The sequence below is a fragment of the Engraulis encrasicolus genome, chromosome 3 (genome assembly GCF_034702125.1).
Source record: "Engraulis encrasicolus isolate BLACKSEA-1 chromosome 3, IST_EnEncr_1.0, whole genome shotgun sequence".
In the NCBI taxonomy this organism is placed as follows: domain Eukaryota; kingdom Metazoa; phylum Chordata; class Actinopteri; order Clupeiformes; family Engraulidae; genus Engraulis; species Engraulis encrasicolus.
The window spans coordinates 24,605,520-24,619,896 of NC_085859.1; the positions used below are offsets into that span (position 1 = coordinate 24,605,520).

The 14,377-nt window shown below is 44.8% G+C and overlaps 1 protein-coding gene across 1 annotated transcript; it reads right to left on the reverse strand.

Moving 5' to 3' along the window:
- Positions 1 to 1,362: 1,362 nt before the first annotated feature.
- On the reverse strand, positions 1,363 to 2,668 carry ier3 (immediate early response 3). The gene has a single exon (XM_063194384.1). The coding sequence runs from the start codon at positions 2,590 to 2,592 to the stop codon at positions 1,990 to 1,992; it is 603 nt and encodes a 200-aa protein (XP_063050454.1). The 5' UTR covers positions 2,593 to 2,668; the 3' UTR covers positions 1,363 to 1,989.
- Positions 2,669 to 14,377: the final 11,709 nt, after the last annotated feature.

Below are 14,377 nucleotides of genomic sequence, written 5' to 3' on the forward strand. Positions count from 1 at the left end.
TTCCTGAAAAAGGTAACATTTGTGAATGGGCAGCATAAATTCTGGAAGTAAACTGCAAAAAAAATACACAGAGGACCTTTCATCCAAAATAACATTTTAAATTTGACGGGATGGCTGCCAGCTTAGACGGCGTGACCTCAGTGGGTGGTGTACCTCCATAGTCTTGTGTTGAGTTAAAGTTAAAGGTCTATAGTGGAGGGTTATCACAAGTAAACAGACTTTATGCACCTCTCACATTTCAAAGTACAGTATATCAACCTTTTGAGAGAGTTTGTTCCCCAATCTAGAGTTTCATTTTTTCACATTAGGGTGAATGTATGTGCGGCATTAGTAAATAATGTAGAATGTTTTAATCATGTCTTACTAATAGTTTTTTTTTTCAGAGAACCTCAAAGCCTTCCACAGGCAGAACTTTGTTTCCTGAGAACTTTGTTTCATTTGTATCATAAGCAGATATCAGAGCCACTGGCTGTACTGGGTACTGAGTGTGGCTCTGAATTCACTTTTTTCATCACCAGCCAAAATGGCTAGTAGATGTGAATCTATAGAACACACACTCACTAATGGGTCAAAGTGAGTAGTAAGTTGGTCTTCTCTACTAGCCAAACTGAAAGTTCACCAACAGTAGCCCCTTAATGCACGCCGTACCTCCAGTGTCATGCTGTAATAGTCATTGAAAGGTTAACTGTACTACAATACTGACATAACAGAGGGCCTTTAGTAATGCACTACGACTTGGTCATTGTCATTCTGGTAATAGCAAATTTACAACGATGTGTCTTAACGGGTTAAGTGACATTTTGGACAATTGGCCGGTGCCATGGACAGGATTGTCCTTGACAATGTCACACTCTACACTTTCTCCAGATGCACATTACAACTCACTTGACTTCCTGCACATTTGTAGGCTACTGGAACTCGGTGAATATGAGGGGCATTCCCCCTATAAGCATCCCTGTGCCACTAAACTTCCGCATAGATGCGCACTTTAGTTCCTGCACTGCATGGCATTCTTGGCATCATCTGCAAAGAGTTGATTTCTTATTCCATTTCAAAATATCATATCTATTATTATGTCACACTTTCTAAGTTTTTCCTTTTGCTTCATGAATTCCTGGAGTTGCTTATAACCTAAATGGCTCTGAGCCATAAATTATGTCTAAATCACAGGTGGATATTTTGACGTTTAGCGATATTTATCATAGCTATTTAACCTACTAACCAGGAGAGGATGTCCTGAATTAGGCCTATGTCTGAATCAACGCTGTGATTGTTGCCTTTGAAATAGGCTACTTTGAATGCTATTTTGAACATAAATGACCATAGCAAATCTTTGTTTGCTATACAATGCATGTCAATATAAAACTCAGAGACCAAAATTAAGTTCACGTTTCAAATATTTAATTCATCATATAGGAGCTCAACATCAAGTGCTCACAAATAAATACAATCAAAATATTAAATAAATAAAATATTAAATAAATAACTAAACATCTTTTCACAGGAACAAAACAAATATGACAACAATATTAGTAAGAAATTAATAATTCAAGTTCTGTCAGTTAGGTAGTAGTAGGCTATTACACACACAAACGTCAAACATGACATCATCAAGCAGGTTTCAAGAGTTATGCAATAAGTAGGTCTACTTGTAAGGCTTGGGTTTGTAGTCAACTGTCATTTCTACCTTCAAAGTAATATTCAAGTATTTATCTATAAGCCATTCAAGTGTCATCCCAGAGACATGGTCAGCAATAAGCCACCAGACCCTTCAGAGTCCCTTCATTTGTGCGTATCTGTAATTCTGATACACTCCGGTCAGTGCCATCAATATGCGTCTTGTGCTCTCTGCGCTCTGCGCCTTCACCGGCGAGCCCGAGTCTTCTTCACTTGTCACCTTGGCGTGTCCAGCAGGTGAGGCAGTGCTGTAGTTTGTAGTTTTCAGTCGACTGGTGTGTCGACTCTGAGATAGTTCAAGTTCAGTTTAATTCAGTCCTCGCTCCCCAGCCGACTGTGGTAAACTGGGTAGAGCAGGGCGACGACGTAGCCGTTGCTCGTGCTGGGCTCTGGCGGGCACTTGATCTCCTCGGTGCAGCTCAGACAGGTGGTGTTGAGCACTTGGTTCTCGGAGGTCTGTTCTTCTTGCTCTTGCTCTGTCTCATCCGACAATGGGCGAGCCTGCTCCTCCACCAATCCCTCTGCCGACTGGAACGCCAGGACCTGGTACTGAGCGAAAGGTGTCTCTTCGCACGACTCCTTGACTGCGCTATCGGTCGGCGAGTCAACGACACCATCCTCGGTCCAGATCTGCAGGAACACCACAAGGCACAGGATCACCAGCCAGCGCTTGGCGGGGCTCTTCTCGGTTGGTGGAAGGTATTTGCGGACGTGCGAGGGGTACATGACCCGGGTGTTCTTCCTCCTCTGGCGGGGAACTGCAGCGGGTCTGTGGGCAGCCTCCACGGGAGCCTGCTCGAAGGTAAAAATCTCGGGCTCTTTGCTCCGCGGCATCGCGGCGGCCATAGGAAAACTATCCTGGAAAAAGTTATTTGTCGGTAAAGACAATACAACGCTGTTTGATCTCATGTACATGATCTTGCTCTTGTTGTTCAGTTCTCCTCTTGTGTTGTCTTGTTAAGTCGAGTGACTTCTCTAACATCCAGAGGCACGGCAGGTTTATATAGCCTATTCGTAGGTTGTAGTTTTTTGCTTTTTAAGAGACGCCCATGGACAGGCAAAGGCCACTCCCTTTTTATGACCTAGCGCTGTTGCACAAACGTGGAAAGGCACATTTTGATACATCTGTTTCCTCTGAAATTGAGGTTGAAATCTTGTCGCACTGCCATTGAAATAAGAACAACTCACCCTCAAAGATAGAAAATAATGTATCTAAAAGTTACATCGGCCTACCTATTGGTAGAAAATAGATTTAAGAACGGTCTGCCTAAAAAAACAAAAGCAACCCCTCCTGACTATTTTGGTGAAATTCGAGACAGAGTGAAAATAGGAGTAGGCCTAAAGTTAGACGAAATCAGTTGATATTAAATGTTCTGACTGCATGCGATTCTTATTTTATACAATTATTTTACAAATAAAGACAATAAAAAGCTATTGCAAAAATACATAAAATGCATCCATGGTCATTCCAAATGCCCTGACTTGATTTATGAGCGTGGATGGGTTAAATTTCCCTCTCAACAAACATGCTTAAAAACGTAACCTAAATTATCCAGACATTGTTCATGTTGAGTCAGTCCATTTCTGCATCACCTTTTTTCTCAGTTACCGTAAACATTACTGAAATGAGAAAGGGAGTTAAGTTGTAAAATTAACGGCCTTCAACTGTTCATTCAACTCAGTGTACTGTAATTGTTAGGTTTTATTGCTTCCCTTTGTGGAGTTCAGGCGAGTCACTCAGGTCATTCGTTTCACAGATGTGGTCATCCAGCTGCAGATGCAGGTTTCCTAATGCTCGGTGACTGAATGTTTTTCAGGAGAACGGCATTAGTGTATTTAATGGGAACTAACTGCTGCTGGCTCCAACATAAATAACCAGCCCACACACCTAATGCACAATTGTGTTTTTGGAGTTTTCCTGGACTGCGGTGGATTGTATATGCAGAGGCGCATCTTGTAACAGGCTATGCAGTCAGCTGCTTGGGGCCTCCAAGCCCCTATATGGTGAATAACAGCTTGCACTTTGCTACAGTAGTAGCAATTTTGTTTCAAATGTTCATTCCTTTTTGCTTGGGGCCCCTCCTAACCCTAGAATTGCCTCTGTGTATACAGTATAGAGTTTGTGTGTTCATTGTTGTTTGGATGCACAGATGCAGATGCACACACACACATACGTGCACACACACACACACACACACACACACACACACACGCATGCACACGCACATGTACACACGTACGTGCATGCATGCCTGCACGCATACGCACACACAACCTCCACTAAAAGGGCTCTGTCTTTCCCTTCAGTGCCAGGACGGTCTCTTCCTGGCAAGTGTGTGTGTGTGTGTGTGTGTGTGTGTGTGTGTGTGTGTGTGTGTGTGTCTGTGTCTGTGTCTGTGTCTGTGTGTCTGTGTCTGTGTCTGTGTGTGTGTGTGTGTGTGTGTGTCTGTGTGTGTGTTTGAGTGACTGGGTTTGTCCAGTCAGAGTCAGACACAACCAGGCAGTTTCTCATGTCTGTCTCTTTGTCTGTCTGCTCTCCTCTCCTCTGCTCTCCTCTTCCTCTCCCCTCCTCTCCTCTCCTCTCATCTCATCTCCTCTCCTCTCCTCTCCTCTCCTCTCCCCACCCATCATGTCTGGTCTCCGTTGAGAGAGAGAAAGGCCACACACACACACACACACACACACACACACACACACACACACACACACACACACACACACACACAGACACACCCACACAGACACACACACACACACACACACGTCCCGTTTCATGTCTGGTCTCTGCTGAGAGAGAGAAAGGCCACACACACACACACACACACACACACACACACACACACACACACACACACAGACACACCCACACAGACACACACACACACACACACACACACACACACACACACACACACACACACACACCCTCACAGACACACACACATGTCCCGTTTCATGTCTGGTCTCTGCTGAGAGAGAGAAAGGCCACCGGGGTGTGAAAACGCTAGCCAGCCGGGCCGCGTCTGTCTCGGATGCCAGCTCGAGGTGTGCAGTGTTTAGTTTAGGATGTGACTACATGCACTGCCGGTGTGTCATCCCTCCAAAATTACTGTACTTCAAAAGGGCATCGCTTAAGAAGACCTACAGCAGACCGACTGCATTTTTTAAAAAGTAGGACTTAAAAACAAAAAGGTCTCCCCCACCCACCACCACACCAACCCGTGTCCCCCCCCTCCTCCGGGCAAGTATGTAGCTTGTGCAGTTCGGTGTGCTGTGAGAAAGTATGTGAGTTTTAAGGCAACGCCTCAGGTGGTGCCTGGGAACTCTGAGGTCTGGGACGAAGGCCAAAAAAGGAGAGTGCCTTGCTTTGCCTGCGAGCAAGCCTGCCCTCACTGCCAGCCTTGCTTGCAACAGCAATGTCTAGCTTGCAGTGTGAGTGCTCTGCACTGGCATTTTGATTGATTACACAGACACACACATACACACACACACACACACACACACACACACACACACACACACACACACACACACACTGCAGTGCAGGTGGCCTCAGGTGTGCCAAGTCACTTGTTGCACAAGTTTCGCTTATGTCTGAAAAGTGTTCATGAGAAATTGCAGACACACGGCTGCACCCTGTGCCAGCATGCTGCTTTGTTCCTGACATTTTATAGCTGAATAATAGGCCTAACTGAATTCATGAACACATTTCATACAAGACATCTAGCTCAATGTATTTAACAGTTCATTTAGCAACAATATAAAGAAGTAATAATGAAATAAAATGAAAATAAATGATAAGATAAAAAATGAAACTAGAAAGTAGAAGTATCCTTTCGCTAATTATTTCTACAGCCAGGGTTTTTATATAATGGCTTTGTGTGTTTTTGGGGATATGTGTAAAGGAGTGAACTTGGCTTAATACACAGCATGACATATACTACATGCATGCAATATTGGTATGGTACAGCATGAAAAAGATCTTTTTCAACTGACTTGTAGTTAGGATTCATAAGAGCTTTGCACATGATTTTATGGTGCCACTGCTCACACATTTTTGGTTTGTCACTGCAATTAACGTTGCAGTTTACTGGCAAGTCAGACTGTTTTTTCTGCCGTGGGTTTCCATCTGTAGTTTACTATTACATTACGTAGCATTACACTTGGCTGACACTTTTTTTAATCTAAAGGGACTCAATATTATTGATAAGGTATTGGTTCCAGTCCCTGGAGAAGTATGGGATTAGGTGCCTTGCTCAAGGGCACATCAGCCTTGGAGTATGGGAGGGATTGGTAGGGTTGAATTCGAACCGGCAACCCTCTGATCTTCAGTCCATCTCCTTAACAACTTGACCATGGCTGTTTACTAGGTTAGCAGCAGATTATATTAGGCGGTTCTCTCTCGGAAGGGTCAAATTCTGTTCGCTCAAAACATGGCCGTCCTCCCAGTGTTTTGGCCATGCACGTTCTACTACTTTATGACATCATGGTGTGCACGTGTTATTTTGCGTTTTGATACATATGAAACTAAGCGGATGCAGCGAAGGGATTTGATCACGTTGCCAAAAATTAGCAGTCAGTGTTCTTTCTCAGAAGAGAGCAGTCAAACACTGTCCACTCCACACAAAAGCCCTGGCACAGGGAGGCAGTAACACAGCAACACTAGGGTGAGTTATGGGGGCAAATGACGCAGAAGCTGACAGGGGGAGAGAGTCTCAGGCCCAGAACTGAGTCCTCATTACATATATCTATTGTATGGGGTACTCATGTAGGGCCCTTTCAGATAACTTTATCCTGGGGCCAGATAAAGCTGACACCAGCCCTGCCCTCAAAAGCTACACACACACAAAGACAAAGACACGCACACGCACACACACACACACACACACACACACACACACACACACACACACACACACACACACACACACACACACACACACACACACACAAAGCAAAAGGCCCACAAAAGCTCACAGGCCGCCATGAGCAGAATTGGTAGCGACAGGCAGCAGTGTGGTGTGATCATTATCCAGACTGGGCTCCAGCGCCGGCTGAGATGTGGGTCATTGTTGTGACATAATTCCCCAATCAAGTGCCATCTCTCAATTGGTTGCTGGTTGGCACCGGTCGGGGGGCTACGTGCGGATTGTCAGGGACCTGCGACCGTACCAGGGGCCACAGACAGGGGGCGATCTCAGAGAAAAAAGGCTTCATGACAGGGAACAAGGGGACACTTGGTGCTGTCATAGACATACAGAGCAGACACACACAAACAAACACAAAACATGCATACAAACAAACACACATTAACATGTGTGAACGTAAATACACTCATACATGCACACACGCACGCACGCACGCACACACACACACACACACACACACACACACACACACACACACACACACACACACACACACGATAGTAGGAAGAAGTGTTAATATATACTGCAATTCAAATACATGAGCGAAAAATCTCAGACGGCAAGCAAGAGCATTTGTTTACATCTGTGGCAACATACCTGGCCATTCATTTGCGTACACGGTGAGATAATAATAGCATCGACAAAAGACATAGTTTGCTCTGATCTACATCAGCAAAGCTCTGTGATCTTTCCCCAGTTTAGTAGAATGCCACTATTTTTAGAAGCACTTAGGTAAATACCTTTGTCGTCAGATAAGTAGACCTAAGGTGTTTCCTTTTTCATGGGGATATGTTTAACCTTTGTTTAAACAATGGGTGTAAGACCGGCATGTCAACAGTAGTCATTGTTAGATGCATGGTTTTTTCTCTGTTGGATTTCCTTCAAGCGTAGGATTTCTTAACTTCTTAACAAAAGGAACATTGTATAGTCTTAAAAGTTCACACACCACACACACACACTCACACACACACACACACACACACACACACACACACACACACACACACACCACACACACACACTCACACACACACACTCAGATAGAATGCATTTCAAACGAAAAGGGCAGGAGGACAGACGTATTGTTGTTAACAGGTTTGACATTTACGTAAATGTTGTGTGGGAATAGAAAACCCTCGAATACGTCAGAAAAAAGCAGTTTCCATGATTATCTATTATCTATGGAAGAATACATAGCGAACACTTGACTGCAAGATGAATGATAAGAAAGTGTTTTTCTTATCTCTCAACGCTTATGTTGAGTTGAGAATTGGCTTGAAAAGAATTATGGGTCGCACCCTCAACTTCCTCTTTTTTATACATTTAGTTTCAGTCATTTCGTATAAAGAAGATGTTATTCATTTGTCACGGTCGTGGCTCAAGCAGGTAAAGAGCCATACTGTTGCGCCAGGGACCCAGGTTCGAGTCCGGCCTAAAGTCATGTAACAAAATCCTCTCTTTATCAAAGTGAATCAAAGACATACTTTTAGCCCTTTATCGTCACTGTCTTTGCCCTTTTTTCCCTCTATCATAGTTGATGAAACATTTGTCTTTCCGTCCCCAGTCCATATCTGTCAGTCTCTCAATTTCACTCTGTGTTCTTGAGAAAATGCTGATTGAGGCCCAATACGGAACTCAGACCAAATTATTTGAAGAACACTGTGTTCTCCTGTGGTGCATCTCCAGTGAATAATCAGCGTGAAAAAGATTGATCCCAGACACATTTTTTAAGATCTTTGTTGGCCATTCAAGCATTTACTTGGACAGGACAATCAGAGAGTGTGACAGGGAACAACCTCAATATGCACTTTGTTTCATCAACTGTGATAGAGGAACAAAGGGCCGAGACAGGGATAGATAAAGGGCTAAAAATATGTCTTTGTTTCATCAACTTTGATAAAGAAAGAGAGATACTTGTTACATGAACTGTTAATCAAATATGCAATAATAAGCAAACCATGTTTATATATAGGGTCAGGCTGGGCTTTGGCCTTCGTCGAAGGCCTTTCTAAGTAACTGTCGTACATCTTGTCCATGTCAAAAGTTTTCCATACCTACAGCTTCCAGCGTGGACCTTGTTTTGATTACCAACTTCCAGAGATGTCACAAGTTCCTTCTGAGTGACACCAGTAAATATTGCAGCAGATATTTTCACCACTCACTGTCCCCTTATATGGTAACATTGTCCCCTGACAACTACTACAAGCAGGTAAACACGCAAGTGTGAAACCTAAAGAACGAAATGCGTGTGCGAATAGTAATCAACACGTCGCCAAGTAAACCAACAACAAAAACAATGCCACGTAACGTTATGTGTACGGTAGTATATATACTCATTAAATTCTCATCAGTGAGCTACAAGTGAGTGTGCACTACACCTGTATGACAAACAGGTAGTTGAGATAAGAGCGCTTAATAATGCTTCAGGCAGTCTCACTTTGCCTTTTACCGCCATGTACGCCTTGCTGTGAATGAGCAAGAAGGGTGTATGAGCAAGAGATGTCACAATCATTTGGGAAACACAGTGAGCAGGTGTTCTGTGTAAAGGTGTGTGTACGTGCGTTGGGAATATGTAATGCAGGTGTGTGTGTGTGTGTGTGTGTGTGTGTGTGTGTGTGTGTGTGTGTGCGTGCGTCTGCTTATGTTTTGCAGGTGTACAACACATCCATCTGTGTGTGTGTGTACGCGCATGCGCTTGTGTTTCTCTGATTCCCAACAACATGACACACTAAGCGTGCGTCGGGGAGATGTAAGGCAGGTGTGCGAGTGTGTGTGCTTTGCTGATGTTTTGCAGGTGTATCTATCTGTGTGTGTGAGTGCGCGTGCGCGATGGTGTGTGACGTCTCTAATTCCCAACAACATGACACCCCAAGCGCTGAGTGAAGAGAGGTGATGAGTGGTAGTAGTAGTTTACACCTGTGCATGACGTGGTGTCAAACATCACAACACATCAACACGCCAGCAGTGCTGTGTGTATGGGTGTTGTAATGGGTGCTTTGAAGTCCTCGAAACCAGACCCTCACCGCCTGCAGATGATGACCTTAAAAGCAGATAGGGAGAGAAGCTACGTACCCACTGCTACCTCACTTCTCCAGCCCTCACGCGACACACTACAGACAGACCACATCAGACCATGACATCACAGCATGGAATTCCAACTCTTTGAGTGTTGAATTAAAGGATAGTTCCGGCGTAAAATGAAAGTTTCACCATCGATTTCCCATGCCCCAAAATGTGTCTAATGATGAGCCATTCCGGGAAATGCCGCGCCATTATGGAGTTAGCTTATTTTAAACTTTTTGGCGAATAACGCAGCCAATGCATCACGGCGGGGCCAATTTGTAAATATTATTTTCTGATGTTTCCCCGCTATAAACAACCTCAAAAACGCTACACACTTCATCACAAAGGTCTCGTCAATCAAACCAAGGCACAGAGAAGATCATCGGACCACACAGTCTTTCACTGACCAGTGTTTTCAGAGGTGTCACACTGTTGCAACTCACTAGTCTGACCCGGATGCAGGCTACTTCATCAGGTGGCTAGGTAGGCTAAACATGGTCCGCAGTTCTTATATCGGCTGCGGCCATAAAATGAAAAGCTCCGCATGAAAGACGTGACGTATGCCATGTGCGTTGCACCCTTTTTTGGGGAAAAACATTTGGGGGAAAGCCAATGCAAGTCAATTGGTGGTGTTGGGAAAGAATAAACGAAAGACAAAGACCTGCAGGCATTGTTCACGCTCAAAATGCTGAAAATGTGTTGTATTGCCAGATGTTCAAATAATATAGCCAATCAGCCATGGCTGAAGCATGGACTGTGTTTATTTAGGCTAGCCGATGTAGCATGTAAGTTAATGAGACATTCGATTTGTTTTCCCCCAAAAAGGGGCGTAAAGCACATTCACCAGCAAAGTACCCGGATGGCCGTTCATATGTATAGGGAAGGTTCTGCAAAGGACATGGGCCGGAATAGATCCCGGGTCGCCAGCGTAGCAGCCGAGGGCGCCGCCAGAGCAGGGGTGGGGAACCCATGTCTAGAGGGCCGTTTGCGGCCCTTGAGGCCGTTTTATCCGGCCCCCGATATCATTGTAATGTTATGCAACTTTGCATGAAATATGACATATTTTGTAAAGGAATCTTAGAAATTACATTTCCAATGCAATTAAGTTATAATCAGGGGACCTAGATAATGTGGGGACTGTTTTAAAGGTGTCTACCTTCAATGTGGGCCTAAATTGCTTGGGGAAATCCTGATTTGTGTTCATAGTACGGCCCTCCGAGGACTTTTATGACCCTTGTAGGAATTTGAAGTGGCCCCTCGAATAAATAAGGTTCCCCAGCCATGCGTTAGGCCGCCGCACACTGGCTCTGACAGCACTGAGTGCGGCGCACTTTTGCTTCCGACAGAATTCGGACCCCCAAACCCAATTTCACAAGAACATTGCATTGATAGTCAATGGCCGGCGCCGACAAAATAGAACTTGTCTGTAATTGCTATCCGACATCGGCAAATGTCCGCGGACATCGGCGCCAGTGTGCGTGGTTCTATTGAAAACAATGGAATCGAATTTTAGCTGAGCAGTGCTCAACAATTTGTCGGAGCCGGTGTGCGGAAGCCCTTAGAGCCACGGTAGGGCCAACACCATACTGTAATATAAGCTATAGAATACTGTAAAAGTCAACTCTCTCACAGAAAGTGTTGAGTTTAACACTGTATGAAATGACCATGTGTATCTGAATATAAGATAACCCTGAATCGAAGACGACTCCGATTTTTAAAGGGCTATTTTTAGTGGGGGAAAAAAACCTCTGCTTAGAATAGTGTTGAATTATAATAGCAAACTGTAGCGTTTACTGTAATGCTCGTGCAATACAGTAAGACAGACCAGAGCAGACTGTGAGCTCATGGCTTGGAAGGTGTGACTGTGTATGCTCACCACCAAATCATCTGTCAGGGACACTGGTGTGATACCGGACATGCATTCCAGACATTACAAAGTCAACCTCAAGCTCTCTCACTGAAATGGGAAAAATCTAGAGCTAGAAGTGTGAAGAATACTTCCTGAAGCCATACCTGTGTGTGTGTGTGTGTGTGCGTGTGTGTGTGTGTGTGTGTGTGTGTGTGTGTGTGTGTGTGTGTGTGTGTGTGTGTGTGTGTGTATCTTTGTGTGTGTGTGTGTGTGTGTGTGTGTGTGTGTGTGTGTGTGTGTGTGTGTGTGTGTGTGTCTGTGTGTGTGTGTGTGTGTGTGTGTGTGTGTGTGTGTGTGTGTGTGCGTGCGCGCGGGCACACACACAAATAGAAACACACACATGTGCACACACACACACACACACGCACAGTCACACACATAAACACACACGCACACGCACGCACGCACACATGTGTGTTTATGTGTGTGACTGTGCGTGTGTGTGTGTGTGCACGTGTATGTGTTTCTGTTTGTGTGTGCCCGCGCATGCATGCGAGCGTGCGTGCTTAAGAGAGAGTGTGGGAGAAAGAGATCGAGAAATAGGGTGTGCGTTCGTGCGTTCGTGTATGTGTGTGTGTGTGTGTGCGTACGTGGGTGTGGGTGTGTAGTGTGATTGCTTCACACTTCACCGTTCCCTCTTGCATAGTTGTCTGTCTACTCCAGTTCTCATAAAACTTCCTTGCCAACCTTCTGTCAATCTTGTGTTGCCAAAGCAGTTCTGTTTATTTAGATTCATTATCTCTATCCTTCTCTCTCTCTGTATCTCTATCTCTCTGTGTCAAGGCTCTTTTTTGATAAATGTGGATATGTTGTTTATTTAACCTTAGCGCAGCACTATGGCTTTCTGTAATGTCATGGCAATGTTGTTATGATGTAGTTAAGCATTTTCAGCAAGTGAATAGGGTCGACGGCGACCCCTGCTGCAATAAGAGGCTACTGATGGTTTAATTTATTTCATTGGTTGCTTCATTTCGATATACTAACCTTTGTTTCATGTAAATTGTTTCTGCATACAAATGTGAATATCAAGTGAATAAATGATACTAGAATCCATTGAGCACAGACTTGTATTTCAGTTTGTCTGACAGGTAGGCCTACATATCTGAATCATTTGATGTGTTTTTAACAACTCTTTATTAACAACTCTTACACACAGAATGAAATGAAGTGACCTTAATTTATTGTGGTTTGAAGTGAGTCAAGAGTGAAAAAGTTGGTCATTATATACAATTTTTCGCTTGCGTTGGTAGCATTTTCCATGCACATCACAACTTTTTTTTAACAAACAGACGGACAGACGTATGCTGTCGTAAGACAGACAGAATAAAAACAAACACAGTGAGGGGGAAACCTCCATTCATAAAAAAATATCAGGGGAAGCATCTGGCAAACTGAGTCATCGAAATCATTGGGTCTCCCCTCTTCTCTTCGTGCCAACTCCCCAACTCCAAATATAGATATCAAAAACAACAAACAACAGACACGGGCAGACACAGACGCACTCACACTCACACTCTCACTCACACCTGCAGCATGACCCTCTGCCCTTACTGCATTACACTATGATCTGACTCATACAGTAGGGTCTCCTCTCTCTTCTAGTCATTGTGCCAACTCTCTCCAAATATAGATATCGAAACACCAAACACACACACTCACATTTACACCAGAGAGAGTAGAGATATCTCTATATACTTAAAGAATCTGTTTACACACATGCCTAAACAGTCTGACTGTACTACACTGTGAGTTCACTTGTAATTCCTTTAGGTCATCACTCTTGTCAGAACATGAAAAATACATGTGTCATATACCTATACACAGTATAATACGTGTGTAGATATCAAAACATGAAACACACAGGCACAGGCACAGGCACATAAGTACAGGCTAAATTATATACGTCGTACAGTAGACACATACACCCACACATATATGACTATTTCACCCCACGACTGTATTACACATCCAGGGGAGCGTTTGAGACGTGCAGTCAGACAGTGACATGAGGTGCATAATGCCGAGTCAGTCTTGCTGCAGACTGGTGGTGACGTCTCTCCCCCCCCCCCTTCTCTGCTCACAGTGCTCACAGGGTTCCTCTGCTCCAGTGTTTTCTCTTTCAGTGAGTCACTCATTCAGATGATGACGGCTGGTTGGGAGAAAGGAGTTGGGAATAGGATAGGATGGGGGGGGGGGGGGGTGTAATGCAAGAGTTTGTGTGTCGTGTCGAGTCGTGTCGTGTCTGAGTCTTTTCTCCGCCTTTCCTGCGCTGCGCTGTGCTGTGCTGTGCTCCAGACGTGCCTTCCAGCACTCCACACACACACACACACACACACACACACACACACACACACACACACACACACACACACACACACACACACACACACACACGTGTACGTATGCACACACACACACCCAGTCACTCATACACGAGCACTTTCCTTTTCACCCAGCCCCGCTGACGTCAAACGGGGGATCGGGTTACGAGGCTTGTGCTGGAAACGGGCTGCAGCGGCTGGGCGGCTTCGGAGCAACTGAGCAACTCAGCAGAGGCAGAGAGCACAGCTGCGGCTGGTTGGTTGGCCGGCTGACGCTGGATGCTGCTGGATAGCGCTGGAAACGTCGACCTGTTTTCTTTTCTTTTCTTTTCTTTACCGCACTCCCTCAGTCAGTCCTCCCACGTTCCTCCCTTCCGCCGCTTCCTCCTCCTCCCTCCTCCCCCATCCCATTCCTAATCCTCCTCCTCCTCCTCTTTTCGTCGGCTGTGTGCAGAATAAACATACCGGCCATCCAACCG

Excerpts from the sequence above, each read along its gene's own strand:
- ier3 (XM_063194384.1), bottom strand. The coding sequence starts at position 2,592 with ATGTACATGAGATCAAACAGCGTTGTATTGTCTTTACCGACAAATAAC.